The sequence below is a fragment of the Hippichthys cyanospilos genome, chromosome 5 (genome assembly GCF_059441005.1).
Source record: "Hippichthys cyanospilos isolate Australia breed blue-spotted pipefish chromosome 5, RoL_Hcya_1.0, whole genome shotgun sequence".
Classification (NCBI taxonomy): domain Eukaryota; kingdom Metazoa; phylum Chordata; class Actinopteri; order Syngnathiformes; family Syngnathidae; genus Hippichthys; species Hippichthys cyanospilos.
Window position 1 is genome coordinate 13,871,330 of NC_142373.1, and position 25,565 is coordinate 13,896,894.

A 25,565-nucleotide genomic window follows, 5' to 3' on the forward strand; every position below is an offset into this window, starting at 1 on the left:
GGGAAGTTCACTATTTTGGTTTGCTGAAACCATTTTAAAGGAGATGTCAACCTCTGAATTTTTCTTTTTTTTTTTTACAAAAATATGTTCTTATTTTTTTAATTAAATGTTTTTTTTTTAAATTCATCTGAGGAGGCAGCCATTTTGCCCCCGCTGTCTACATCACACTTGCTGAGGAACTGCAAATATCAGTTTCAATTCACACTTGCTCACCTCTAGACTGGCTGAGCTTTTGTTATTTTATTTTATTTTATTTTAGTCAAATCACACATTTAATCCTCTAGAGCAGGGGTCAGCATAACAAGTGATGCATTTGAATTGCAGTCGATGAAGTTTGCGTGACTGGGTGATAGGACGAAATCTACAGTGCGTATTCGGTGCGACGGGACACGAAACTTGACACAAGACAGCCAATCAGCTTTGAGAAGGTAAACACAGGAAACTGAAATATTCTAAATTAAAAGCACACATTTTAAAAGTAAGATAACTGAAGATTAAAACTAAGATAACACAGGTAAGTAAACAATACAAACTGCAGCTTGATGAATTCTTGAATAACATGAATAAATCTAAAAATAAATCTCATCTTAACGCCCCTGTTGTGAACGTGGCTGGATTCAGACGTTGGTTCGTTCTGCTTGCTTCTTTTACAAAAGCTGCATTCCACCGCTTAGCCATTGTTGTCTTATCGGTTGAAACCGGGTCAAAATGGCTGAATGAATGTCAAAGGTGGTCGAGAAATGTATCCCTAACTGTGGACGCATCTCCTAATTTAGAAGCAAACATTTTTGACCGGCGCTGTATACAAACTAAAAATACAACTCTTTTAAATTTTAAAATCCACTTTATTGTGTCACGATAATGATTTTGGGTGTGACTCTGACGAAGTGTATGCTTGATGGCGCGTACTAGTCGCAGTCACTGCTACTGCTGCTGCTGCTGCTGCTGCTGCTGGAGCAGGAACTGCTGCTAGACTGCAAAGAGCGGCCCCAAGAGCAGAGAAAAAATTTTTTCATTCTGGTACAAACTTATTATTAAAGGCAAACCCCCCCTGTTATGTGGCGGGTCAAACTGACCTATTGGGCAAACATCACAAGTACGGGAGGGGAATAAGACAATGGAACATTTATCCACTTTAAAATGTTTGTTTGATTAACTTTTTTTTCTTGAAAATATACATGATTTTTTCCTAATGATAACACAATGTTAAATCTGAATATTTACCAATAATCTATCCTGAAAAAAAAAAACAGCACTAGTCATCTAGTATCACGACTAATTGTAATACAGTACGATTAGATAAGTGTAAAAAGTGCACACTGTTTACCATTTACAACCTTCTTCTTTTACAATGACCTTGTTATCTCTAAAATATACACTTTAGCTCTAAAAAAAAAAAAAAAATATATATATATATATATATATATATATATATATATATATATATATATATATATATATATATATATATATATATATATTTAATATCACAACTTGAATCCCTGAAATATATATTTTCACATTCTATCAGAACTTTAATATAAAAAAAAACTTAATACAAACAAACAAAAAACATAAAAGTTTACATTTTGCAAACATACAGACATTCTTGCAACAATTGTTTTAATTGTGAAAACTTAAAATTCATTTTCGGAAATAACCCACTTTACTGTATAACAATTCAACATTTTCCTGGCAAAATTTTAATTTAAAACACACGCACACACAAAAAAAAAAACCCTCTAAAAAATGACTAAACTCAGATTAGGACTGTAAAACCACTCTATGTCTGGGAAAAAAAAAACGTAAAAACATGTCTTTGTGATTGAACGAGTTACCATGAAAAAAACGTTTGGAAATTTTTGTTACGTAATCAAAACAAATTTTCACAAGATATTGTTTTTGTTTTAACTACGCATTTTCTTAAAGGATTATGACTTTAATTTAACAAACGCCCAAATTTTGCTTTTCATTTTCAGTGTGACAACGTTGCAATACTGGAATTTCAGTTCATATAAATTTGCTGTCCTAGTGAGTCTCACCCCGCGTGAGTCTCACCCCGCGAGAGTTGTGTCCTTTTTTATGGCATCCGCGATGAGGGTGTCCTTTCTTGTGGCGGCGCCTGCGACACTTTGGACATCCCTGGCCACACCCTTGACCTTTGCCCTCCCCGTGGCAGCATCCATGACCCTTGGGCTTCTTGCGCCTGCCGCAGCGTCCTTCTGGAAATGAATCAATCATTCAGCTGCGGAAAGAAGAAGCCAAGGAAGAAGATGCCTCACCTTTCTTCTTTTGATCCATCAATGCCTGGAATGACAAAAATAGATAATTCATGTATAGAAATCTGTGACTGTATTAAAGACAACACATATGAAGTGTCCAGTAAAAAAAATATCAACGCACCTACCGTGTGTGCTCCACGCAGAGTTTTGGAAGGATCTACTTGGCGCGGGTCCTCGAATGCCTATTTAGTTGGAGCCACGCCTACAGCATCTGATTTTAATCTCTAATCTATATTTTTTGATGGGGACAAAAGCGTTTGTTTGAATTCCAGGCTGCTGAACGGCAACTACGTGAAACGCCATCTGCGTTCAGCGCATGTGAAGAATGCTCGAGGAGATAAGATCATAAACAAGAAGAGAACAATAACAGAAAGAAAATCGGAGCTTTTTGAATTCAGTTTAGCCTCTGAATATAATGCATATAAAACTAAATTATTGTGGCGCTTTTGTTGACTTTGTTGTTTTTCTGAGGAAAAAAAAACACAAAACAAAAACAAAAAAAAAGCCAAAGATTCTAGAGAGGTTTTTCAACAACAACTATATATTTTTTTTATTTTGAATGCAAATATGTTCCAAGTGCAGCCTTCAGGTACTTGAGGGGCTGCTGAAGTTTTGCAGCACTTTGCAGAGAACGACGTCAACAAAATAACAAAAGAATGTTTTTATTCACAAGTGTACAAAAGTGCTATACACTTTTGGAACCCTTGTGACGCGCGACAGGTCACATTGACCCATTAGGGCCACATGATGACATATAACTTCAAAAGGAAAATTAGACAAAGTTTTGTTTCTTTTGAAGTCATGTCATCTAAATTTATGAAAGATTTCCTTTTCTTTCATTCGTTAAAGTGGAAAACAAGAAACAGGCACTGCTGATCTGTGGGCAGAATAAGGATTACATTCTGTGGGTTTACTATGCATATGACAGTAAAACTCTTGAATCTTGTATGTTTCGTGTAAAACAATCTCCCTCAAAATTATTCTCTCTGTACACCCCCAAAAAAGACATTTTCTCTAATGTATTTAACTTTTCCAGTTTTTCTCATTTTTATTTGCAACAATGACTTACATTATGTTCATTTGATTTTTTTTCCTCATTTCTGACAATTTCTAAACACGTTTTCTATGAAAAACAAGTGTACGTATTACCTTCCTTGAGCAACGAGAGGCAATGCAATTTAAATAAACAGTTTGAGACATACATAATATTTATTGGGATTTTTGAAGGGACACTTTTGCATTATGAAACAGGCCCTACCCAGGTCAAAAAGAGCCAATGAACATTACTGTATCACAAACGAAAGTAAGAAGAGAGGTCAAGTGCGGTTTTCCGAAAATGTCAAGACAGGATAAACCAGCCTTGAGTGCTGGCTTGTTATCTACCTGAAACATCAGGTGGAGATCTTTGGCTTTGATTGGGCCTCACCCCGAGACAAAACCCGCGCTCTTCTTCCACGGAAAACTTCAGGTGTGCCCACAGTGATTGCGTGAACAATTGGATTGAGAAATAAATGTCTCATGCCTGAAGAATGCGCTACATGGTTGCAAAGCTCATCACAGCACGCTCCAATAAAAAGCAAGCTCAAAAACTACAACTAGAAATAAACAAAAGATAAAAAGGTTACGTCTATTAAAAAAGAGATCCTACTGATGGAAGATCACAGCTTGAGCTTTGCGCTTAGAGGACTGGCGGGGTTGAGCGAGGCGAAGCGGCCCAGGGTCCAAATGGGGAAGACGTTCCTGTACGAGGTGTAGCTGATGGCGCAGCTCTTGTTGAACACGCCCGAAATATTCTCCTGACGCGCAGACACAAAGTCAGCCAGCCGCCTTCTACCCCCGGATGTTGGTCGTGGACTCGGCGAGGCTCACCTGAGGCCAGTCTCCGTTGGGCAGCTGCTTGCCAATCAGCAGCCTGACGCCTCTCTCGATGGCCTGCTGGTCAGGGTGCCTGCACGCACACATGATTTCATTATTATTACAGAGGCGAACGTGGATCCTTAATATTCTGTCTTCAGCATAATTAAATAGTCGACAAATATTTCTTTTTTTTCAGTGTAGATGTGGATGGGTCATTCTGGTTTGACTAAAATCTCAGATCTACTCAAACTATTTTTTTTTTAACATAAAAAAAAAACATTGACAGGATTTGACCCACAACCTAACACGAGGGGTTACTGTTATATTTGTGAATTCAATTAGTAAAAAAAATAAAAATTAGGGAACAACTGCCCAAAACGATGTAGTTTTTGCTTCTCTGCTGAGCAAGAACCTGATGAGACAAGCAAAGACTCCATCTCCAACGCACTACATTTCCTCACCTGACCGCCATAAGCCCTAAGAGAGCCCAGCAGGTGTTGTGGATCTGCGCCGAGCCGCTTTGAACGTAGCGCCGTTGTTCGCACGACTCAAAATCTTCCCCCCAGCCGCCATCCGGCATCTGCCGCTCCAGAAGGAAGCCGCAGGCCTTCTGCACCTCCTCACAAGCGTTCCTAGAGAACGAAAACATGCTGGTATCAATGTGGAACCTAGTTTTGATTTTTCCTCTTACTCCCACCTGTGATAGCCGTGTCCCATACAAGCGAAGGCTTCAAGGCCAAACCAGGTGCCATAGGTGAAACACACACCCCAGGACCTGAGGAGGAAAGTTGTCAGAGCGGAGTCTCCTCATGGTGGCATCCAAAGGGGGAGCTCACCCTTCCCAGGATCCGTCGGGCATCTGCACCCTCCGACAGTAATCCAGCCCGTCCGATAGAGTCTTCCTGGGGCGCCGAAACAGCAACAAACCTCAGTCACCCCATTTTTAAACAAGCCTTTATTGTTGCTTCTCCAGGAAATAATTCAAATTGCTGACGGGCAATCAAGTCTAGAAACATTTTGATTAATACTGTATTACTTAATTTGCGGAATATAAATTAAGCAGCAAAATCTACGTGCCTCTTGCTCACATTTGCTCTGCTAACAACCCATCAATTGTCACCTTGTGATCACATGACCAAATTCAGAAAAGAAAATAAAGCTGTGATTGGTTGCACTGAGCCCTGAGACAAAATGGCTACCCCCAGACATGGGTATAATGGTCAGATTGACCCGAAAAGTAGCTATGTTCTCAAAGTATGTAAAGGGTGGTTGCAAATATGTAAGATGGAGCATTTTATAAAATGATTAGGAAAAGTTTCATAATGAATAACACTTTTAACTACTTTTTCTAGGTCTTCAAACTTTTAAATGGGTCAATTTGACCCGGAACATGACAGGAGGGTTAATAAAGCTGAATCACTGTCTAGTTTTAATCTTGTCAACTTGAGGGTAAGCGAAGGCTTACCCAAAAGAGAACTCCCACTTTGCAAATATGTGAAATGAACTATTACTTTTGGATGTGTTGGTTACGCCTTTCTGTGTTGTTTGTTTCTTATAAACAGCATGTTTGACCTGTATGACCTGGCCATGTTTAATTATCCAAAAGGGAAAAAAAAAAAAAATCACATTAAAATGTATTTGTTGATTATACATTTCAAGCAGAAGACGTTTCATGTCAGAAACTACAACGTATACAAAGTAGAATGAGACACTTTGACCCTAACAGTCCACTGTTTTTTGGGGCGTACCTAATTTCCTCCGCACGGTGTTCAGGGTGGACGGCGTGGAAATGCCTGAGAGCCTGCATCACTGCTGACGTACACTCCACATAGGTGTAATCAATCATGATGTCACCTGTTTGAGAAAGGGAAATGATTCTTTCACAACTTGCACCACATCTTCTTTTAAGAGGAAACATCACTATATGGGGCCGCTTGTCCTTTTCTGGCCTCGGCGGAACGACTGAGTCAGATGCTAAAATTGTTGCAAAACAAATGTCATGTTTATGTTTGGGTTCTTGTTTTGGAAGGTGACTTTTTGTTGTTTCCGTATATTTCCACCACTTGAGAAAGAACTGGGCCGCACACTGTGACGGTGATTTGTTTTTCGTTTATATACGATGTGTATTCCCAAATCTCTCAATGGCTTTTGAAAATGCCTACAGGAGAGTCTGATTTGTGAATAGTCAACGTCGAGTAGGCGGGGGATAAGTCCATCCGGCGAGAAACTCACCAAAGACCTCGGAGGGGTTTAGTAGCTCAAGGAGTTTCCCCCCTCTCTTGGTTTCATAAGTGGCAAAGCCACCGTCTGAGTTCCTCATGCTCAGCAACTACGGAAACAAGATGGAAATGTGGATCAGTACGCTGAATGACACACACACAAAGTATTCAAGAGAGTATTCATCACTATAGACTGATATTCAGCATTTTGGGGAATATCGGCATTTGTTTTTTTTATAATCTGATGGCTGTTTATAGGTCCATTTAAGACTGTGTTGACTTTGACGAACCACTTATTGCTTCATAAGAGCTAACGTTGACCCTGGGAAAACCCAGTAACTTCTGTTTTTGTTTGAAATTAAAACAAAAGTGAACATAAATTTTCACTCTTTATTTTTATTTACTTTGATAACCCTGGGAGGGGAATGTCACTTAACGTTGTTAGAATTTTTAAACAATGAGTTTAGGAAAAAAAACTACAATTAGCAAACGTGAGAGTTGTCCAATAAACAGTCTTTACGGCATAGCACATTTATTTAGCCATTTTCATCATTAAACAGTTCATATTTTGTCTGATTAATTTGATGACTAAATTATTTTTCATGTAGAATTAACTCATTTGGAAACACATTTGTCCAATTTCTGTTGATGGAAAATGACATCACATGGACTCAGCAATCAGACAACCACCAATCCTGGTTCAGCATGTTAACGTCACATGACCAAATCCGGAGCCGTGATTGGACTCAACCTGAGCCTTGAGCACATGCGGTGTCATTTTCAGCTGGCAGCAAGTGAAAAAAACCTGTGAATCTATAACCCACCACATTGACTGCGTCATAGAGGCGCTGCGGCTTGACAGGCTCGCAAACGGAGGGGCACAGTTCCCGCAGCAGCATCATGGACTTGAGGCCCTCAGCCGTGCAATCGGCCACGATCCAGCCGCAGTCACGAGTACTGAAGGGGAAGCCGCCCTGGCCAAAGCCATTGGAGTGAAATTCCAAATACGTTACCCGGAGTCTTTCCGTTTTCAAGTCAGAATGCTTGTGAGGTGATCGGATCACGCGTACCTTGTTCATTTGCCGGTAGTACTTTTGGTAATCGGGGGGATTATCTGGGATCTAGTGGAAAGAAAGCACGTTTAATGGAACGACTGTACACGATACTATAAAGCGATGCACGACAAATGCGATTATGTGCATTGATGTGTTGTGGCATGTCGGCTTTAATGTGTTTTGAGTCACCCCAAAACTTAACATTTAACATTAAACATTAATGATACACCAAAAGAAAATTCACATTTACAGTTTTCGGACATCTTTTCCTTCCAGACCAAAAATAAAGAGGCTCTCTCGCATTCCAATAATTGGCAGCAAACAATATTGTAATTTTCTCACCTGTGTGTCTGTCAAAAATTGGTGGGCACGACGGAGACACTCTGCTAGCTCGGGGTTGTCTTGGGCTCTTGCCTGAAAGATACCATTTAAAAAACTATCAGTAAAGAAAAATATCAGTAAAATGTCTTTGAGAAGAAAGACATTTATGATGACAGAAATATGACGGCAAATATAAAATAAAAACAGTGTTGTGCTGTTAATATCAGATCTGTCTGTCTGGAAAAAATAAATAAGCAAAGCAAACTCGGATTCCAAAATTCTTGTTTGAGACACTTCACATGTATAGTACGTGAGTAAACCTGTTCCCCAACTTGCCGAAAAGTACAACAAAGTCTCGGCCTTTGGCTACCAGACAAAAAGTCAATTACCTCAAGGAAAGCCTGAACAGCAAAACACGTATCCCACAGCTGAGACCCGTTGGTGCCCTGTACAAAATGACAGAATTTTTTGGAGGGTTTTTTTGCGCCACTTTCCAGTAAAATACAGAAAGTCAATCTGACTAGTTTAGAAATGTTTGTGTGCTGGCTCTCTGCAAAAGCAGTCATCTTGATAATGCTGCTCTTTGTGAGTATACTGGGCACAGAGAAAAAATGCTCACCTGCATTTTCATTCCATCGAGGCCCAGCCTGCAATGCACAAATGACTCATTTCGGTCAATTCCATTATTTAAAAAAAAAAAAAAAAAAAATCGTCAATAATCTCAGGGAGTCTATGCTTCATGAAAGACTTCTGCTCCTGTGATCCATGGCAACGAAACCCCAACTTATCTAAAAATGTTTGTAGTCGTTGACAAAGTTATAATGAGACAAAATGGGGGCTGTTGGGTGTTGTAAACCCAGGAGGAGCACTGCGCTGGAGATGGATAACAAGCTTGAATGTAGCAGACTGACCAGAGATAGTCGGGGATTCTGGACACATGCTCCTGGAAAGCTGCAGATGAGGGTCCGTCCACGTACCAGCGGACCAGCATGTTGATGGTCTTGGAGATCTGCAGCAGAGGCCATGTGTCACCATTACGTCATTTTACTTTGGCTTACATGACGTCTGCCAATTCCCCGCCTTTTTGGAACGTAATACTCGCTGTTGTTTTGTCCTCTTAAAACAACTTAAAATAGAGTGCTGTGAAAATCCATGGATGATTTATTAACGTCCGAACTACTTTTGTAGTGGTATCTCTGGACAAGTTTTATTGAAGTAACTTCAGAAGTTAGATAACAGCATCCTTTTTATTTCTGGCTCTTTTTACAGAAGATCGCGTCACTAATGACAAAGTGCATCCATGCAATACTTAACAAAATAAAGGCATCCGCCGTTTTGCAAAGGAGGCACTGTAATACCGTTTAGCAATAGGTTGCTTCATGTTACAATTCATTTGCTCTTAATTTGGAAAAAAAAATGATAGGTAGAAAAGTAGTAATAGTTCTCAAGGAAGTACTGTATGTCCAAGCGGTACATAACAGATTATTGTCTTTGAATGTTAAAAAGCCAAGTTTAACCTGGTTTGTAACAGCAAGTTACAGAGACTCTCCACGTGATGTTATTTATGTATTCATGTATTTAAAACTGTAGGACAAGTGCATGCATTACCGGGCCAATGCTGATGCATTTAGTGAAGCGATCGTCGGCTTGGATGTGCTCGTAAAGTTTTTTGATGGCCATCCCTCTCAGCGTGGCACTGTGGTAGCCCTCGTACACGTTGAAGATGGCTATCGAGAGGGGGGCAACAGTGGTGAGATGCACACCGAGCTTGAGGGAAATCACTTCTTTTTGATTTGGGAACTTACAGTAGGCGACAGTTAAAAGTGTGCTGTGTGGCGTGTACATGTCACAGGCCGCCACGTTGTTCCTCTGAGCTGGCCAGTCGATGCTTTCGTAGTCTTGGACATACAGCTCCTATGTGGGAAAATCGTAAACGTGAAGCCATAAGGACCAATGAATCCACATTAGAAGATGTTCGCCTGGGGTGTTCAAACTTTTTCTTTTGAGGGCTGCACACAGAAAAATAAAAAGACATACAAGCCTTGTCTTTTTTTTTTCTTTTACTTATTATTATTTGCCTCCAGAACTACTGATAGCTGGTATCTGTATGGGCCCTGACAAAACATTAATCTAGCGCTAGGACCAAGTTCAACCAGACATCTTTAAGGAGTGACGTCACACTGCCCCCTTGTGGAAGAAATGGGTCAGGGTACCTGTCTGAGGCTGAGGACCAGGGCGTCTTGCTCAGCTACTAGTCGGACTGCGTAACAGAAGCTCATGGGCAGGTAGACCTGGCGGCAGTGGCACCACAGTGTAGACGGGTGGGCTGGCAACCAGCTGGGGAACAGCCTGGCACCGAACGGAAGCACCAAAGTCACACAACATGAAAACAAACAACCTTGCAAGAAAAGGCTTGTTGGGAGTTATGGTTGGGGCCACCAAAAAAACAGATTCCTTTTGTGTGATTTTATAAAATATTATAAGTAACCCTCTTACTCAACATGACATCAATACTAAAACGTTCTACAGTTACTGAGCTACTGATCGGGATGTAAGGGTGTGGTCTAATGGGACATATGGATCTTACCACATCTCTGGTAGAAGCGTGTTCATTCCTTCCCAGCTGTAGACATTCAAAATAGCCAACCAGAATTTACCCCAAGATGGAATGCCCACAGCGCCACCTGTTCAATGTCCACAATTTCAATGTTCAGCTACAACACACATTTAGCATAATAATATCAATAAAATAGTATCACCATCAACAACATCATCAGGAAGGAACCTCAAATACTTAATATGATCGCAATACTGAAAAGATAGTTAACCCTTGTTTTATTTTATGGGTTGTCCTTTTTGAAAATTTAGGGGAAAAATACATATAAACATTGTTTATTGTCTATTTTTGAAAATGTACATTTTTATGGACCAATACTTATGACTCTCTCTTTGAACCTTTGCTATGCAGGTTGTTCCTGGCTCGAACCAAGTCGGGATCATCTGGCTCGACCCCCAGAATCCTTAACGAGGTGTAATTCAGAGCCGTGCCGAAAACGGTCGACTTGTCTTCGATATGCCTGCAGAGACAAAAAAACAACAACAAAAAAAAAAAACATCCTTCACACACAGATAAGTGTACAACATGGGAAATAGAAGAGCACGGTTGCCTTACAGGCCCCAGCCGCCATCGGGCAGCTGGACCGAGCGAAGGTATCGCACCATCTCTTTCTTCCAGACCTCCTCCAGGTGGATCTTAGCGATATGACAAGTTATCAGTAGACCTGGAACCATATTTGGCAACATTGTTTGATTTCATGGCAAGACACAAACTCGCCGCTCATATGTCATACCTGGTAGCAGAAAAAGAGGTCCTCCATAGTCTCCTGCCCAATGGCCGTCCTCGGCTTGAAGGTGACAGTAGAAGTTCATACCTTTCAGGGCGGCCTCCACTGCGGTGTGGACGGCCGGCGAGTCGTGCACAAACTTAGTCTGTGGGGACAATTCAAATGGTAACACCCATATGGTTTGTCAAACGGATTAGTTGAGTGTCATTTTAGTACTTTTAGTAGTCTGAGCCCTTACATTAATCTGAAATGATTTTTTCAGACCACGATTGTTGACTTGCCGTTCAATTCCACCAAATTTTATGTGGAGCGCTTGCTCAACTAACTTTCCAAACGGTCACATGGAGTAACTTTTAAAGAGTGTGTGGTCAGGATTCCTTACATAACTTTTCACCATAAGGATTTCATATGGGCAAATTAAGATGTCTCATACGTTGTACTAACAGCAATAAAGCTTCTGGGTCATTTTGATGATGAACCAAAGCTCTTTGAAAGGAAAGTTCTTAGAAATGGCATTCCAATAGGTATTTATATCTGATTGTTCTATAGCCACTACACTATTTAAATATAATATGCAGAAGGGACTATTTGACTTGGCTGAATACATAATTTGAACAAATATTGAGAACCCCTGCATGTCCCAATAATTACAGTATGTCTCACTACGAACTTGCGTTTATAGTTGAAGACAGTAAAGCTTCCACAATTGCAAAAATTGGTCTTTTATGCCTAGATGTAACCAACAGGAAATCCAGAGAGCTAAGAACAATTTTAGAAAGCTCTTAATAAATATGTTCGCTAGGACCTACCGTGTCCAAGCCTAAAGAATGAGCCTCCAGCATGGTCTGTTCCCGATTTGGGCCGTCCCCATCATTCACGTACGACCAGGCCTGCCTGCCCTCAATATTAGAAAGCCTCCAGCGGCTCAGGTCTGTAGCTGGCGTCGTCTTGTATGGCCCCCCTCGCCTTCGCAAGTGCCTGGACAGAGACGACACAGGTCACACACGGTGTATGTACAGTACCTCTTCCGTACACTGGGTGAATGACGTGCATCACATGACACTTAACAGACTTGACGACTTTAGGACATGCTAAAACATAAAAAATTCAACTTGGTGGTCGAGTTAATAAGGCACGAACAAATATTGATCGCAAAGCAGCGAATGAGCAAATATAGCTTGGCAATGACTTGCTTGATTTTTACCACAGTAACGCTCATACAGGTGGGTGCGTACCAATACAAAATATCAGTGTTGGACCGATACCTGGCCTTCTTGTAAGATATCTGTAATCAGAATTGCAGGCGACTGGCGATATTATCGATGTTAGTAGTGGTTAGCACGTCCGCCTCACAGTTAAGAGACCCGAGTTGGAATCCAGTTGGCTCCGGCCTTTCTGTGTGGAGTTTGCATGTTCTCCCCTAGCCCACGCGGGTTCTCTCCGGGCACTCTGCTTCCCCCCACACTCCAGAAAAATGCATGGCAGGTGTACTGTATTGCACACACTTAATTGTCCTTAGGTGTGATTGAGTGCGTGAATGTTGTTTGTCTCTGTGTGCCCTGCAATTGGCTAGCCATCCGTTCAGGGTGTCTTCTGCATACTGCCCAAAGTCAGCTGGGATAGGTGCCAGCAAGCCTGCAAACTTTGTGAGGATAAGCGGCTATAGAAAATGGATGGATGAATGAGGTCAGGGAGAACAAAAAGAATGGAATATTATATCATGCAAAATGTACAATTTACAACAAATGACTTAGCAAAAGTGCAATGAATCGCAAGGAGATGTTAGCGAATTATGTTAGTTAGAAGTGAATAATAGTGATGGGTCGTGAAATTGACCAATCCTCATTTGTTTTTTTGCCGGTACTTTTCAAATAAATTTAAAACTTGGATTAAAATAAAAATAATACACAATACAAGCATAAATATTTCAATTTGGCGGTAGAGTGTAATGCAAGAAAGATCCACTAGGTGTCCCATTTTTCAACAAATCACACAATGCCAATACCGTATCAATACAATTCCCCCATATTTAGCCTTTAGAAGGCCTCGTTAAGCCATCACTCGTCAATATCACTAATTGATGGCAACTTTAACTAAAACATTTCAACTGTGAAACACATATCAGCCATTGCAACCAACTTTTTCTTCTAAAATGTCCAAACCTCTGAAATTTAGATAGGCACAATACTTACGTGTTCTCAGTCATACCCGCAAACTAGTTTACAGATTGAATGAACTAACTCCTAGACGTACTTCTGAAGGTTACGCCTCTTAAAATTGCTATTTATGGTCAATGTAGTGCCTTAGGGGGTGTAAAGCGTTTAAATAAACCAGTTTGGAACACATTTCCCGGCAGGTAAAGGGGCACCATTCGAGAGACACTTCACTGTGGAGCGACATGACCAGAGAGCTATTGACCAACCAAAAAGCGAAGGGGAAAGCACGAAGGCGGAGCTGGTAGTGGGCTCCAACCAATCAGGACGGTTATAAACTTACCATCACACGTGCTCGACTACTGACTTTATTGATGTAACCACAGGCGCAAGTCACAATGTTACACGAAAAGTTAAAATGTCAGCCTCGGGGCCATTATTTATTTGTTGGTTTACATAAGAGAAGTCATCAACAGCGGATCGTCCACCTTGATGGATATCACTAATGTAATTATTTTCTGAAAATACAGCCAATTAAATTGCAAAGTCGGATTTTGCAACGGACTTGGTCCGTCTGATAGTAAAGACGATAGAATAAATAATCGACCGTTGCAAACAACTGTATATCCGGTTTCCGGTATGAAGATGCAGTGACGTTGCGTTCGGTTCTGCTAGTAAATTGTACACTCGCCATTTGGATATGACGCGGTCGGAAATGTACTTTCCGTTCAGATGTAGCTGACGAATTCAGTAAAGGGTTCTTACTTTGTTGGAGGTTGGTGTTCGAATGACGACAATGTCAATTTCTCCTCTATGTAACCAGTCAGTTCCTTTTAGTACAACGCAATTTATCGATGTTTTATTGAACGCAACACGACAACCCTCCTCAACCAGTGAGCATTCCGCCATCGAGGAGCGTTTCATTGATCGGATTTGTTAAAACGGCAACTACAGACTACTGTTTGAACATACTTTTAATCGGGTGTACCTCAACATTGATCCAAAATGATACATTACATTCAACCGGTTTTGCTAATTTGCACTTGCCGGCGCGTGTCACCTTGATTTCAGACATGGCCGCTTTCGTGTTATCACTGTAACTGGCAATCATATTCCATGCCTTAAAAAGCGATATTGGATTCTGATATTAAAGATCGGCCATTTTGAAATGGGTGTAGTGGTAAGGAATCTCCAAAAGGTGGTGCCTCTTCGCCGCGCCCGCCTGCGCAAGGACGTGAATACCCTCAGGCACATTTTGGGCATCCAGAAGTTCGACTTGGGCATCGTTTGTGTGGACAACCGCAGGATTCGGCACATTAACAACATTTACAGAAAGAAAGACGAACCCACAGATGTCCTTTCATTTCCATTCCACGAGGTAAATCCACTAAGCCTTGCATCGCTGCTTTAACGTTCATCAATAATTATGTTGTTTAGCTTTTGCGCCTTTAGACTTTGATACATTCTGGAAATCATGTCAGTCAAATCAGTCATTTTTCTGGGTCAATTTGATCCATTAGGGCGGCTCGATGGAGCAGTAATTAGCACGTCTCGTGTGGAGTTTGCATGTTCTCCCCGAGCCCGTGTGGGTTCTTTCTGGCCTCCTCCTACACTCCAAAGACATGCACGGCAGGTGAATTGGACACACTGAATTGTCCTTATGTTCGATTGGGTGCGTGTTCGTCTCTGTGTGCCCTGCGATTGGCTAGCAACCATTCAGGGTGTTTGTTCTATTACCCAAAAGTAAACAACAATCCCAGTTGACAATGTGCATCTCATTAAATCATGTCTCACCATTTCTATAAGCATTTGATTTCACCAATAGCGTAGTACTTTTAATTAAGGGCCAGTCTCCACAATTTAAATGTAGGATTGAGTTTATTCTCCAACATTTTGTGAGAGTCCTCTGGTGAAACTTTAATGACGTCTACTTACATGTCTTTCCAGGGCTTGCGACCCGGTAAGATGCCGTGTCCACTCCATAGAGACGAGCAGAACCTCGGCGACATTTTCCTGGGTGTGGAATTTGTCATGCGCCAGTGTCAGGAGGAGTCCATGGATTTGCATGCAGCGCTCACCGTCAGTGGACCGCCCGAAACGACCGATCTTCAACCTTACATAAGGTTTGGTTATGACCACTCCTTGTGTTTGTTTGAAGGTGGTGACCGCCCATGGGATTTGCCACCTGCTGGGCTACAGACATGAAACCGAGGAGGAATGGAGTGAGGTATGTGCGGACATGGTTACAGAAGAACCATCAGCCCACATGACATATCAGTTTTTTTTAAAATGTGATGTCCAAAACAAAAGCTTAACAGGAGCATGTATTCTAACGCAGTGTTTTTCAACCAGTGTGCAAACCACATATTAAATGCAATATTAGTTGGCACTTTTTTTTTTTACATGCCCTTTTTTGATGCTTCTATAGATGCTGCAGAAGGAAAGCTACATTCTTAGCGAATACAACAGACTGACAGGACAGCATTTGCTGCCCATGTTGAAGCCGTGCCACCAGGACAGTTGACAGCGAACCAGTTCATTAAACACGTAAAAACCAAGCCTTCGTTCATTGCAACATTTTATTATCAAAGTCTGCTGAGCATGGAGGCTGGACAGGAAACTGAACAGAGCTAATTCCTGAAGGGTGTCTCTTTTGGAAAACGTGCGCTATTTGCAAACCGACTGAATGGGATGGATGACAAGGTTTGACTTTGAACGTAACAGATTTTTTTTTTTTTCCTTGGTTTTCACCGGTCAATCCGGGATATGACAAACAACCAAGCTGTAATAAATAGAAAAACTCCTGACTATATAAAACCTGTCATTTTGACAAAAATATTGGGTGGAGGACTAAAGTAAAGCTCATACATAAAGTTATAAAAGGCTTCTCAGGAGGCACAATCAAAACGCAAGACAAAGCGGGCTTTTTTGCTGGAAAGGTAGAAAGCACAAAAAGCAGCTTAAAAAAAAAACAACGTAAACTCCACACAAAGCTTGACTTGTGCTCAAAAGGATATTGCACTGACTGTACCCGCTTAAACAGCGACCTTCTACGCTCTAAATAATAGCTTATCCAACATATTTAATTTTGTATTTACTTTTATGTTATAACACACAGATGCTTTAGGAGGCAGGGGAAAAAAAAGTATTTGACGCCCCGCTGTGGTTCTCTGTGTTTTTGGTGGGTTTGCAAATCAGTTATTGGAAAAACTGTAGTGAGAACTGTGGCCCCCAAAACACCAAGGCAAATTTGTTCACTTGAACATTTGAACTGCAAACAACACACACGTTTCTGTTTTGCTGATAACAAGTGCCAAAATTGAAGAAGGACTAGAAAAAAAATATATATATTTAAAAAACAAACAGACACCAGTCTTGTAAGGTTCAGGCTGTTTTGTGGTTCAAGATGCGGCGGTGCTCAGAGAGGCCGCAGAACATTTCTGCTTGAACCTGAAGTTGGGAGCCGTTCCATTTCGGACAGCTGGTCGGAAACGTCCCTGAGGTACACAAAATGGTGAAAATCAGCTGTTGTATGTGAACACCTTAACAATGGACTAATTAATTGCTGTGTTTTAATGGAATTATTCAACTCGCTATTTGAACCAACAAGAACATAAATTGGTGTTACACAAGTTTTAAAACTAATCCATGTCTCATCACTGATTGAGACAGCAGAAACTGGTTTTTACTGCCACCTCACCCACAGTGAAGACTTTGCTATCCTCTTACGCGACAACTCACTTGTGCCACTGATCAGACAAGGCAAGTGCTTTTGGAAGAGGGTGAAAGAACTGCAATTTCTGTTTACTACGATAGACAAAATACCGAAATAGTCTGTGATGAAAAAAAATGAAAAGGAAACCAGTATAGTTACATTCAGAATGTTTTATGGCGCAAGATGCGGTGGAGATCAGAGGGGCTGCAGGACATTTCTCCCCAGGTCTGAAACACCGGCGGGGGCCTTTTCCATTTCGGACAGCTGCTCGAATATGTCCCTAAGTGAACAAGGGGTAGGGGAATTCTGTTAAAATAAAATCAGTTATCATCTCAACTACTGACTCCCGTGCTTGGCGTTTGGACAATAACACAAATTGCTGCTAGAATAAACAAATGAGGTCTTGTAATGCCTGCCTTTACATGCTGGCAAGTACAGTCACTGATGCACTTTCAGCATTGAGTAAGACAAATGCATAGTCTTAACTTTTTCTTTAAAAATCGTATGTAACAGCCAAAAGCGGTTTGGGCATCCTGGAACGAATTCTGGCATAAAATGAATTGATTGTGTCAAGGTACCGCGGAATCGGAAGGGGTGGAAAACAAAAACTGAACATAAGCAAAACTTGAATTGACAGGACAACAAAGCAGAACATTGTCTCATCACTGATTGAGACAACAGAAACGGGTTCCAACTGCCATCTCACCCACAGTGAAGACGTCAATCTCCTCTTACGCGACAACTCACCCATGCCACTGAACAGACAAGGCAAGTGCTTTTGGAAGAGGGTGAAAAAAAAAAACTCCACCACTTTACACACTGACTCACTTGTGCATGTAGAAGAAAATATATCCGCTGCGGTCGCGCTCTCGCTGGACAGTGGCCTCCTGCGTACGTGACACGTCCAGGTCGTTGTAAGTCAGCCATGACTGCTTCTTCATATCGTACACGTCGCTGATGTAATGCCCTGAGGACAACAAAGATATGCAATATTCAAAATTCATGCCCAATCCAGACACCGCTGGATAGAAGACCAGGAGTATGGAATGGACTTAATGTATATGAGTGCTACTATCGAAGACTTTGGATATGGTAAATGAATTTACTCATTTTTAAAATCCCATTTTTGGGGCATCATATTTTTGTTCTTCCCCAGCAGAACATTGTCTCATCACTGATTGAGACAGCAGAAACCGGTTCAAACTGCCATCTCACCCACAGTGAAGATTTCAATCTCCTCTTACGCGACAACTCACCCGTGCCACTGAACAGACAAGGCAAGTGCTTTTGGAAGAGGGTCAAAGAACTGCACCACTTTCTCTCCACTACTGACAAAGAAATATTGAAATAATCTGGATTCTCTGACAAAAAAATAATAATCAAAAAGTAAACCGTACGAGACTAACTGCTCTGCTTGTAAGCAAAGTCGGTGGCAAACTGAGCTTTCTAAAAGTGATCAAAACAGCTGCAAAGCAATACAAAATGGTGTAAGTTTTTTTTTTTTTTAAAGCCCATATTCAGGGCATCGGGCCAATTCTACATCTTACCGGAGATTTTTTGTTTGTTTGTTATTAAACTTGAAATTTGGGGTAATAACACATTGAGCACTTTTTCTGTGAAATAATTGGTGACCATCAATTTAACTAGACCGGTATTTTCAAGTTTGGACCAGACAAACATGAGCACCAAATAGAAAATGACATTTGGGTTGAGAGAGTCTCACCAGAGGTGGAGCTGCTCCCGATGTGACTGACGACACTGATGAGCCGAAAAGAGTTGTCCAAGTCCCCGGACTGCGGATGAGAGGTGACAGAGCTTTTAGAAGGAAAAAGGAGAAGTCAAAGGATGTTGCACAGCAGACAAGCGTGCAATACCTCAGCGTTCCTCTTGAGGTTCTCCGCTTCAGCTTCGGTATATTCCATGTCGAGCACGTCTTCGTTGCCGGAATCGTCATCCGAGCATAAGAGCTCAGGCAAAGAATTGTTGAACTCTGTCAGTGTAACACGGATAATATCATATGTCATACCACATGAAAAAAAGTGTGGGTTTTAAAGGAGACATTGTGGACAATGGACTAATAGCTTGTACAAATAACTGGTCTGCAGTCCTCTGGGTCCGACTAACATCTCTGACCTCGAGAAATTCCATGTTTTACTTCCTTATGTATTGATAGATTTAACTAAGTTGTAAAATTGTAGCAATACCTGAAATATTAGTTTTTTTAAATGGTAAAATCTGAATATTCAGCCACGTTGCTAACACGAAGCGTTTGTGTTGCCACTAAAGGACTACAAATCGACACAAATGCTAAATTGTATGTAAGAGGAAAAGAAAAAAAAAAAAAACTGTCAAAACAACAAGAGGAGATCTGAAAAAAGTCCAAATTGTGCACCATGACTGATGCACACACACATCCAAGGAAATGAATGTTGAGTTCCCACCTTGCAAGCTAAGCTCAGTGGCCCTCTTCAGATCATCCGCTTCTCTCATCTCTTGTGCTTCCTGGATGCAAACGTGGAGGGAACAAGACAACAGATTAGCAGGCAGTCACCAACATAATGCAACATTACAAAAGCACATTTAAAGAGACGTACATGCTCTTTGAGGCTTTGAGCCAGCGCTTGCTGCAACTCTTGATCTTCCCTTTCCTGATCTAAGTTGTACTGCTGGACCCAATCCATTTCTCCCTGTTGACCCTGCGAACTCTCCGGGGTTTGGTTTTCCTTGTTCTCGTCCATGGTCAAGTCTAAGGAATCCAGCACGTCTAAATAAAGGCGAGTGATATGAATCTTTATCCGCCACTCTTTAACATTGAATGAATCCTGCCATTATCAACCTCCAAATTTGGATTTGAACAAGAAAGAAAAAACTATATATATTATTATACCTGCCGGATGTTTACTGTCCGTATCCATCAGCTCCGTCTGATAGATCAGTTCATGGTGATCGCCGTCCCCAAAACCCGTGTCTGGACTGCTCATCGGCTTGTCATCCAGGGCCGGCGGAGCGCTGAGACCGGCCTCCTGGCGACTGAACTCCACCACGGCCTCTAACATTTCGTCGTCATTCATCCCATTTAAGTCTGCCAGGTCCATGGGCCCTCCCCGCTGTGTACAATTAAAAACTGGGTTAAGCCAGAGAGCAGGAGGCGGAGGAGGGGAAAAAAAAGTTTCTCCGGGAAGCATTCACCTCTTCTGGCCGGTCGTCATCTTCCGGCAGACAGGTGCTGATTCGTCGTCTGCGGCTAGTGCTCACCCTTCTGATCAGCTCTTCTTCGCCGTCCGAGTCCACAAGAGCAGATGAGTTGTTTGAGTTGATCAACTTCCCTCCCACCTTCCTATAATGAACAGCCATCAGGTTCTGATTACATTCAACATTGCACACGAAGAGACCGGGCTTCAAAAGTACGTTGCTGGATGCAAAGGCATCATTTCACCCTGCTGTTATAATTTTTTTTTTAATTAAGGTATATATAGCCTAATATATGTAGTAAATAGAGGGAAAAAGGGAGATGAGAACCACTGACAGAGTATATACACGGAGAGAAGGAGTTAACATAAAATCAGAATTTACCGGAGAGCTGCTGTAGACAAATTGAGTGACTGTGATGTTTTGAATGCTCTGGACCTACAAAAACAAAAGAGGGGGAGATCAAAACATTTTTCAATGAAGGGACGGTTGGGGGAAGAATCTTGAGATCTTACGCTTGGGAACTCCAGCCAAGATTGATGGGGGGCCGTGTGGAGTCAGTGCAATGTGAAAGGAGGGTGAGGTAGCGGGGTATCACCACCTGTTGGCCCAGCTTGCTGTTCAGAGACAGTTGGGCATTAAAACTGTACCTTTTCAAGTGGAGGATGAGCACTCTGTAGGGGGGAAAAAAATACATGATATATTGGAGAAACGCTTTGACTTCTTAGTTTACTATTTTAAAAAATAAATTATTACACACCAGACACAAAGTGCATGCCTTTACCTGGGTAATTTGCTGAATTTGTGTGTAACTGTAGCTGCTTTTCCATTGCATTTCTCACACGAGTATTCAATTTCTTCTAACTGCAAAAGGAAGGCATTCTTTTACACTTGAAATTCAAATGATTATGGAGAATGAAAGTTGAGTTTTAGTCTTTCCCTTGGCGTTGAAAGCTTCAACATGGAAATGTGTCAAAGCTGACTCACCCGAAAAAAGAGATCCAATGAATCTTGGATTGATCGAAGTGGGAGGGTCTTCTTTCGGCGAGGTAGGTCAATGGAAAGATCGTTGAACTGTTCACGTTTGGTCACCACTTCGCCACAGCTGCAAAAACGGCGTTATAACACGAGCTGTCTCGATTTTTCAGCAACATCCATACAATCAGCCGTGCCTCACCATTTACAAGTGATGGTGTGCTGCACTTCGAACTCCATGTTGACAGCCACGGGGCAGGTGTAGATGCGAGACGTGTCTGCTTCTTCACCAGGGTCCGTCTTGGAAGCGGGCGAGTGCTCCGTCGTCTCGTGGCTGCTCTCATACATTGCAGATGAAGAGGAGGACGACGCAGATGCCTCACTTGACCAGCTTTTGTTCATTTTCTCCACATCATCTTTCAACTGATCCATACACTGGCTGAGGAACTCGTGAGCGTCCTTGGTGATGAAGATATACAGCATAACTAAACAAAAATTACTTTCAAATATTCTTTTTTTTTTTGTCTTACATTCTGCATATTTCCGGAGAAACGTTCGGCAGTAGATGAGATGGCACTTTTGACTTTCCTCAACAGGTCCTTTTGTGTTTCTGGGCAGCCCACGTCCTTCTTGGCCAGAAGATGAGCAAAACGCCTGAACGCAAATCATAACTAGCTGAAGAAAAGCTGTGAGATCTAATGACCATATAGTGTGAATACAGCTATAACAATTCAATTCTGTAGGCTTGTATTACTAACAAGATGATAGCAAAGAAAGGAAGTCACAGATGATGATATGCGATTGGCTACCTGAGCAAGGCATTGACGGGCACCTTCTTCCAAGGGATGCTCTGCTTCAGCATGTCATTGGAGAAAGACGGAAGGCTAAAGAGCGACTGGAGAATGGCGTTCATGTAGCAAGTGTTGCCCAAATTTGAAAATCTGTCAACCATCGACACATCAGACGGTCCTGTCAGAAAAACTCACCGGCAAGCGTGGCCTCTCACTTGACAAGAAACTAAAGCCTTACCCTTGCAAGGGAGGCTGCGCCTGGGCTGGAATGGAGGACCTCGGCTTGTTCCAACCGCCGTAATCCACAGAGGGGCGTACTTTCTTGGACGGAGTCGAGTGATTGGGCAGCAAGAGGCTGCGCTTTGCTGTGGGCGTCACCGATGTACTTGATGGCCTGAGATTAGGGTAATGTCAACACTATTCATGTGCTCAAGTTTGAAAAAGGAGACAGTGTGAATGACTTACCTTTCTGAAAACGAGTGGCTCTGGCTGTAATCCTTGGTCACAGATCGACTGCCGTAGAATGACGTTGGCTGGAGGGGAGTCGTTGAACCCAGGGGAGCTGAAAGGAAGAAATATATATATATTTTTTTAAAAAAAGGCCAACAGTTTAGATATATAGCACACAACACTGATTCGATGACTGGACGGCAGTACTCAAAGTTTTACCTAGACTGCGGTTGTCCTCCGATTGCTTCAGTTTATCTTTGCAGCTCAGTAAAAACTTCCGTGATGGCTCTGAAGTGGCTTTGTTGTTGCTTTCAAGAAAGGAAAAAAGTTTAAAAACAAAAACACCTCTCCCTCTTTTTTTCTTCCTTCAAACGTCTTCAGTTGCTTACAGATTTTATTCACCCTTCTCCAACGTTTGTAAATCTGCTGGAGTTAACTGGGTTGGTTCTTCTGGGTATTGTAAAATGAGCAAAAACAAGCTTAATCTTGTTTTTGGCCAATGACTTGTAGACTTGTGCAGCGTGATCTGGTTGGACTGGTTGAATGACTTTTTTTGTGTTTGTAAAACATTTGTGTGTGATTTATTGCACAAAACAACTCCAAAATGTGTCATTCTGATCTGAAATATGACAGCGGGGTTAATGAATATTGTGTATCCATTGTGCATAGTAACTCAGATCAAGTGTGAATGACTTACCTGGAAGAATCATTTTCCTTGGGGTAGTCCTCAGTCAAGTCATTTTCGGAGGCAAGGAGCCGCTTTCGCTTTTCACTCCTGGAAAAAGAGTGCCCCAAAAAGGTTCTGAAATAACCAATCTGCTATCTCGGCACTTCTTTAAGATGCTGAAAACATTAAGTTGCAACCCAAGAGCCAACATCAAAAACAACGCAAAGGTCCATCGTACCGGTTCTCGGAAAGCCCGGTTCGAGTCGGCGTGGAGGCGGCTCTACTTGGGCTGCCCAGAGGTTTACGAGGCGTGGAGTCCTCTCGTCCCTCGCCGCTTTGGCGCCTTGTTGTCTGCAAGATGATGAAAGACCGGCTATAGTTTAATACCTCGTGTGACGTTGTGGTTCAAACCAGCCCATTTAATAAGTTAAATATTTTTTCACCCTCAGCGTTAAGTGAGGTGTGATGAAAATACAGTATACAATACGAATGTTGATGTGCTGAAGCAAATGTCCTTTTGTAAGGTGCCCACAGACATCAACTTAGAGAAACCGTTACAATGGACAATTTTCGGAAGTGTGGATCAACCTTTTAGCCTTTCTGTAAATAGATTGCACCCATAATAGAAACGAGAATTTTTAATTGCTTAAAATAAAAAAAAGATTCCATTTGAATGTTGTTGCTCACCTGCCTCTCCCCAGAGGGACTGATATCATTCTTCATTGAGCGGCGGGTCGGCACACTGAAGTTTACAGTTCCATGGGTTGATTTTAAAACGCCTTAAAAAAGAAAAGACAAATTGCAGCAAAAATATTTGAAAGAGTACATGTGAATTCTTTATCATTTACAGCTGCTTTCACTCCAGTCAATAATGGCTCTGAAGATGTTCAGTACATATAAAGAAGAGTATAATTACTTGTCTTTCCTTGCATCAGCTTCTCCAGATAGTCATTAGTCTTCCGGGCCAAAGCGTGAGACATCTGGTCCAGGGTGATGCTGTTTTTGTCCTTCAACAACAGACTGATTCGGTTCCTATTGAAAGTAACTTTCTTCAAGTTCTGGTTCAGCTGGGGGCAAGAAAACAAATAAAATTTTCAAGAACTGCATTTAGTTTATTAATAGGTAGAATGCAGTTTTTCTCGTTCTTTATTTGGCCGTGTTGTTGGTGCGAGTTCGCGAGGTAGCACGGCTGTGTGTGTGTGTCGTTGTGGTGCATGAAACGTTCAGGAACAGTCCGTCAAATGTGGATTAAACTAACTATTACACTATTTGGATTCTGGTGGACAGCCTCCCACCAACTAAGGGTGTAACTAATCCCTCGCCCAACTTAAACCAGAGAGAAGAAAAGTGTCCGATAGAAATTGTATTGATGGAAAACTAAGAGCCTAATTAATCATCACTACCAACCAAATTACAAACACTGCTGCAGTGATATCCTAATGAAGACAATTAGTGCTACAGAAAAAGGAATGCTGGATAAACATATTAATATATGGTCATACACTAGTTAAGTAACGCTTGTAAAGATCCACACAGTGCTTATAAGCACCGAGGAAGTCCGCAGAAATGAAGATAAAGCATACCTGAAAGGTTTTGCCGACCCCACCGGAGCTGAATCTCAGGCACAGGCTGACTTTGTTGTCCTTTTCCAGTATCTCAAATGTTCCTTCCTTCCACCGCGAGATGCCGACATCCGCACCGTGGTGGCGCATCTTCACAGTGCCGCCACTGGACACTTTCGGCACTGTGGTGGCCATGGCTTAACGATCCCTTCCGTGCAATTCGAAGGTCGTGGACCAATCGAATCCTATGTGGGATAAAATTAAAACATGAAAAGAACTATTGCTGACAGTTTCAGAACTCGTGCAAAAAAATAAGCGCCGTAAAAATCAATGGAGAACGAAGTTCATAACGCAAACTAGTTAGCACAGCGGCTAGAAGATATTCGAGCATGTGACACATTTCTTGAAAATGTAAACAAGTCGAAGAGTGGGTCAAATTAACAAGTGGGATTATTGGAAACTAGCATGACGGATGACCACTCCGACTGCCGCAGGAAAACTGGTCGAAGAGACGAACGCACGGCGATCATCTCACGCTTGGAGATTCTACCAATGCAAACCGACCAAGTAATATCAGAATGCTTTCCAATTTGCGAGAACCGGACAGAATTATAAATTTAATTTGTCATATCGTCCTTCAAGCAACAAATACCGAATGGATGGATAGATAGGTGGATAGATGAATGGATGAAGGCCTACCACGTTAGCGACTGGGCTAGCAAAGCTAACTTAGCTAACAGGCTAATTTGCCTGCATGTCATGTCGGGGAGGTGAAAACAGTGACCTCCTTTTGGGCTACTTCGCTTGAAATGTTCTTACCAGTTGTTGGTCGACGGTCACTTTGGAATGTTCAGTAAGAAAATATCGATGTTGAGAGCCCAAAGTATGATTTGCCGGCATTCACCGCCGGCGCCTTGCATGGAATCTCGTTCTCACAGTCGAGGACTCGCAGCAGCGCAGTGCGAAGATGGCGGGAACGTGAAAA

At 41.8% G+C, this 25,565-nt stretch overlaps 3 protein-coding genes across 10 annotated transcripts; 1 reads left to right on the forward strand and 2 right to left on the reverse strand.

Annotated features, from left to right (window-relative positions):
- Positions 1-824: 824 nt before the first annotated feature.
- On the reverse strand, positions 825-13,359 carry lss (lanosterol synthase (2,3-oxidosqualene-lanosterol cyclase)). 7 transcript variants are annotated; one of them, XR_015865568.1, is made up of 26 exons: positions 13,271-13,359; positions 11,888-12,056; positions 11,085-11,223; positions 10,907-11,015; positions 10,690-10,811; positions 10,322-10,418; positions 9,948-10,083; positions 9,540-9,648; positions 9,343-9,461; positions 8,646-8,743; positions 8,354-8,381; positions 8,124-8,180; positions 7,756-7,827; positions 7,429-7,479; positions 7,183-7,332; positions 6,372-6,468; positions 5,888-5,993; positions 4,976-5,041; positions 4,837-4,914; positions 4,601-4,771; positions 4,152-4,230; positions 3,666-4,078; positions 2,408-2,511; positions 2,283-2,307; positions 2,059-2,219; positions 825-974 (listed from the first exon to the last, which is right to left on the reverse strand). XR_015865568.1 is itself a non-coding variant. In XM_088414479.1 (22 exons), exons 1-22 carry the CDS (start codon positions 13,282-13,284, stop codon positions 3,941-3,943), a joined length of 2,205 nt encoding a protein of 734 aa, XP_088270605.1. In that variant the 5' UTR covers positions 13,285-13,359; the 3' UTR covers positions 3,305-3,940. The 7 variants fall into 7 exon arrangements, 1 of the variants encoding a protein (XP_088270605.1); XR_015865566.1 differs by having other exon boundaries at positions 2,059-2,222; XR_015865567.1 differs by having other exon boundaries at positions 2,404-2,511.
- A 491-nt stretch (positions 13,360-13,850) lies between these two features.
- Positions 13,851-15,789, forward strand: LOC148423647 (endoribonuclease YbeY-like). The gene is made up of 4 exons (XM_088414487.1): positions 13,851-14,609; positions 15,179-15,310; positions 15,390-15,458; positions 15,660-15,789. The coding sequence occupies exons 1-4, from the start codon at positions 14,400-14,402 to the stop codon at positions 15,753-15,755; spliced, it is 507 nt and encodes a 168-aa protein (XP_088270613.1). The 5' UTR covers positions 13,851-14,399; the 3' UTR covers positions 15,756-15,789.
- A 7-nt stretch (positions 15,790-15,796) lies between these two features.
- LOC148423648 (ubiquitin carboxyl-terminal hydrolase 37-like) lies at positions 15,797-25,556 on the reverse strand. Of its 2 annotated transcripts, none has more exons than XM_088414474.1 (25): positions 25,400-25,556; positions 24,602-24,825; positions 23,935-24,085; positions 23,706-23,797; positions 23,257-23,369; positions 23,049-23,126; positions 22,571-22,659; positions 22,367-22,463; positions 22,140-22,295; positions 21,920-22,051; positions 21,641-21,764; positions 21,313-21,569; positions 21,123-21,240; positions 20,920-20,999; positions 20,651-20,809; positions 20,520-20,573; positions 20,136-20,283; positions 19,834-20,053; positions 19,541-19,692; positions 19,388-19,448; positions 18,821-18,936; positions 18,670-18,739; positions 17,775-17,913; positions 17,106-17,226; positions 15,797-16,728 (listed from the first exon to the last, which is right to left on the reverse strand). In XM_088414474.1, the coding sequence occupies exons 2-24, from the start codon at positions 24,773-24,775 to the stop codon at positions 17,142-17,144; spliced, it is 2,865 nt and encodes a 954-aa protein (XP_088270600.1). In that variant the 5' UTR covers positions 24,776-24,825; positions 25,400-25,556; the 3' UTR covers positions 15,797-16,728; positions 17,106-17,141. The 2 variants fall into 2 exon arrangements, with proteins under 2 accessions (XP_088270600.1, XP_088270599.1); XM_088414473.1 differs by having other exon boundaries at positions 19,541-19,710.
- Between the last annotated feature and the right edge of the window lie 9 nt (positions 25,557-25,565).

Bases quoted from the DNA above. Each gene is read 5' to 3' on its own strand.
- lss (XM_088414479.1), bottom strand. The intron at 8,181-8,353 runs GTGAGCATTTTT...CATTTTGTACAG, and splicing joins TCGATGGAATGAAAATGCAG to GGCACCAACGGGTCTCAGCT. The intron at 4,772-4,836 runs GTGGGAGTAAGA...TTCGTTCTCTAG, and splicing joins ATGGGACACGGCTATCACAG to GAACGCTTGTGAGGAGGTGC.
- LOC148423647 (XM_088414487.1), top strand. From the start codon at position 14,400: ATGGGTGTAGTGGTAAGGAATCTCCAAAAGGTGGTGCCTCTTCGCCGC. The intron at 14,610-15,178 runs GTAAATCCACTA...ATGTCTTTCCAG, and splicing joins TTTCATTTCCATTCCACGAG to GGCTTGCGACCCGGTAAGAT. The intron at 15,459-15,659 runs GTATGTGCGGAC...ATGCTTCTATAG, and splicing joins CCGAGGAGGAATGGAGTGAG to ATGCTGCAGAAGGAAAGCTA.
- LOC148423648 (XM_088414473.1), bottom strand. From the start codon at position 24,775: ATGGCCACCACAGTGCCGAAAGTGTCCAGTGGCGGCACTGTGAAGATG. The intron at 20,810-20,919 runs GTAAAGGCATGC...TCCCCCCTACAG, and splicing joins AAATTCAGCAAATTACCCAG to AGTGCTCATCCTCCACTTGA. The intron at 20,574-20,650 runs GTAAGATCTCAA...TTGTTTTTGTAG, and splicing joins CTTGGCTGGAGTTCCCAAGC to GTCCAGAGCATTCAAAACAT.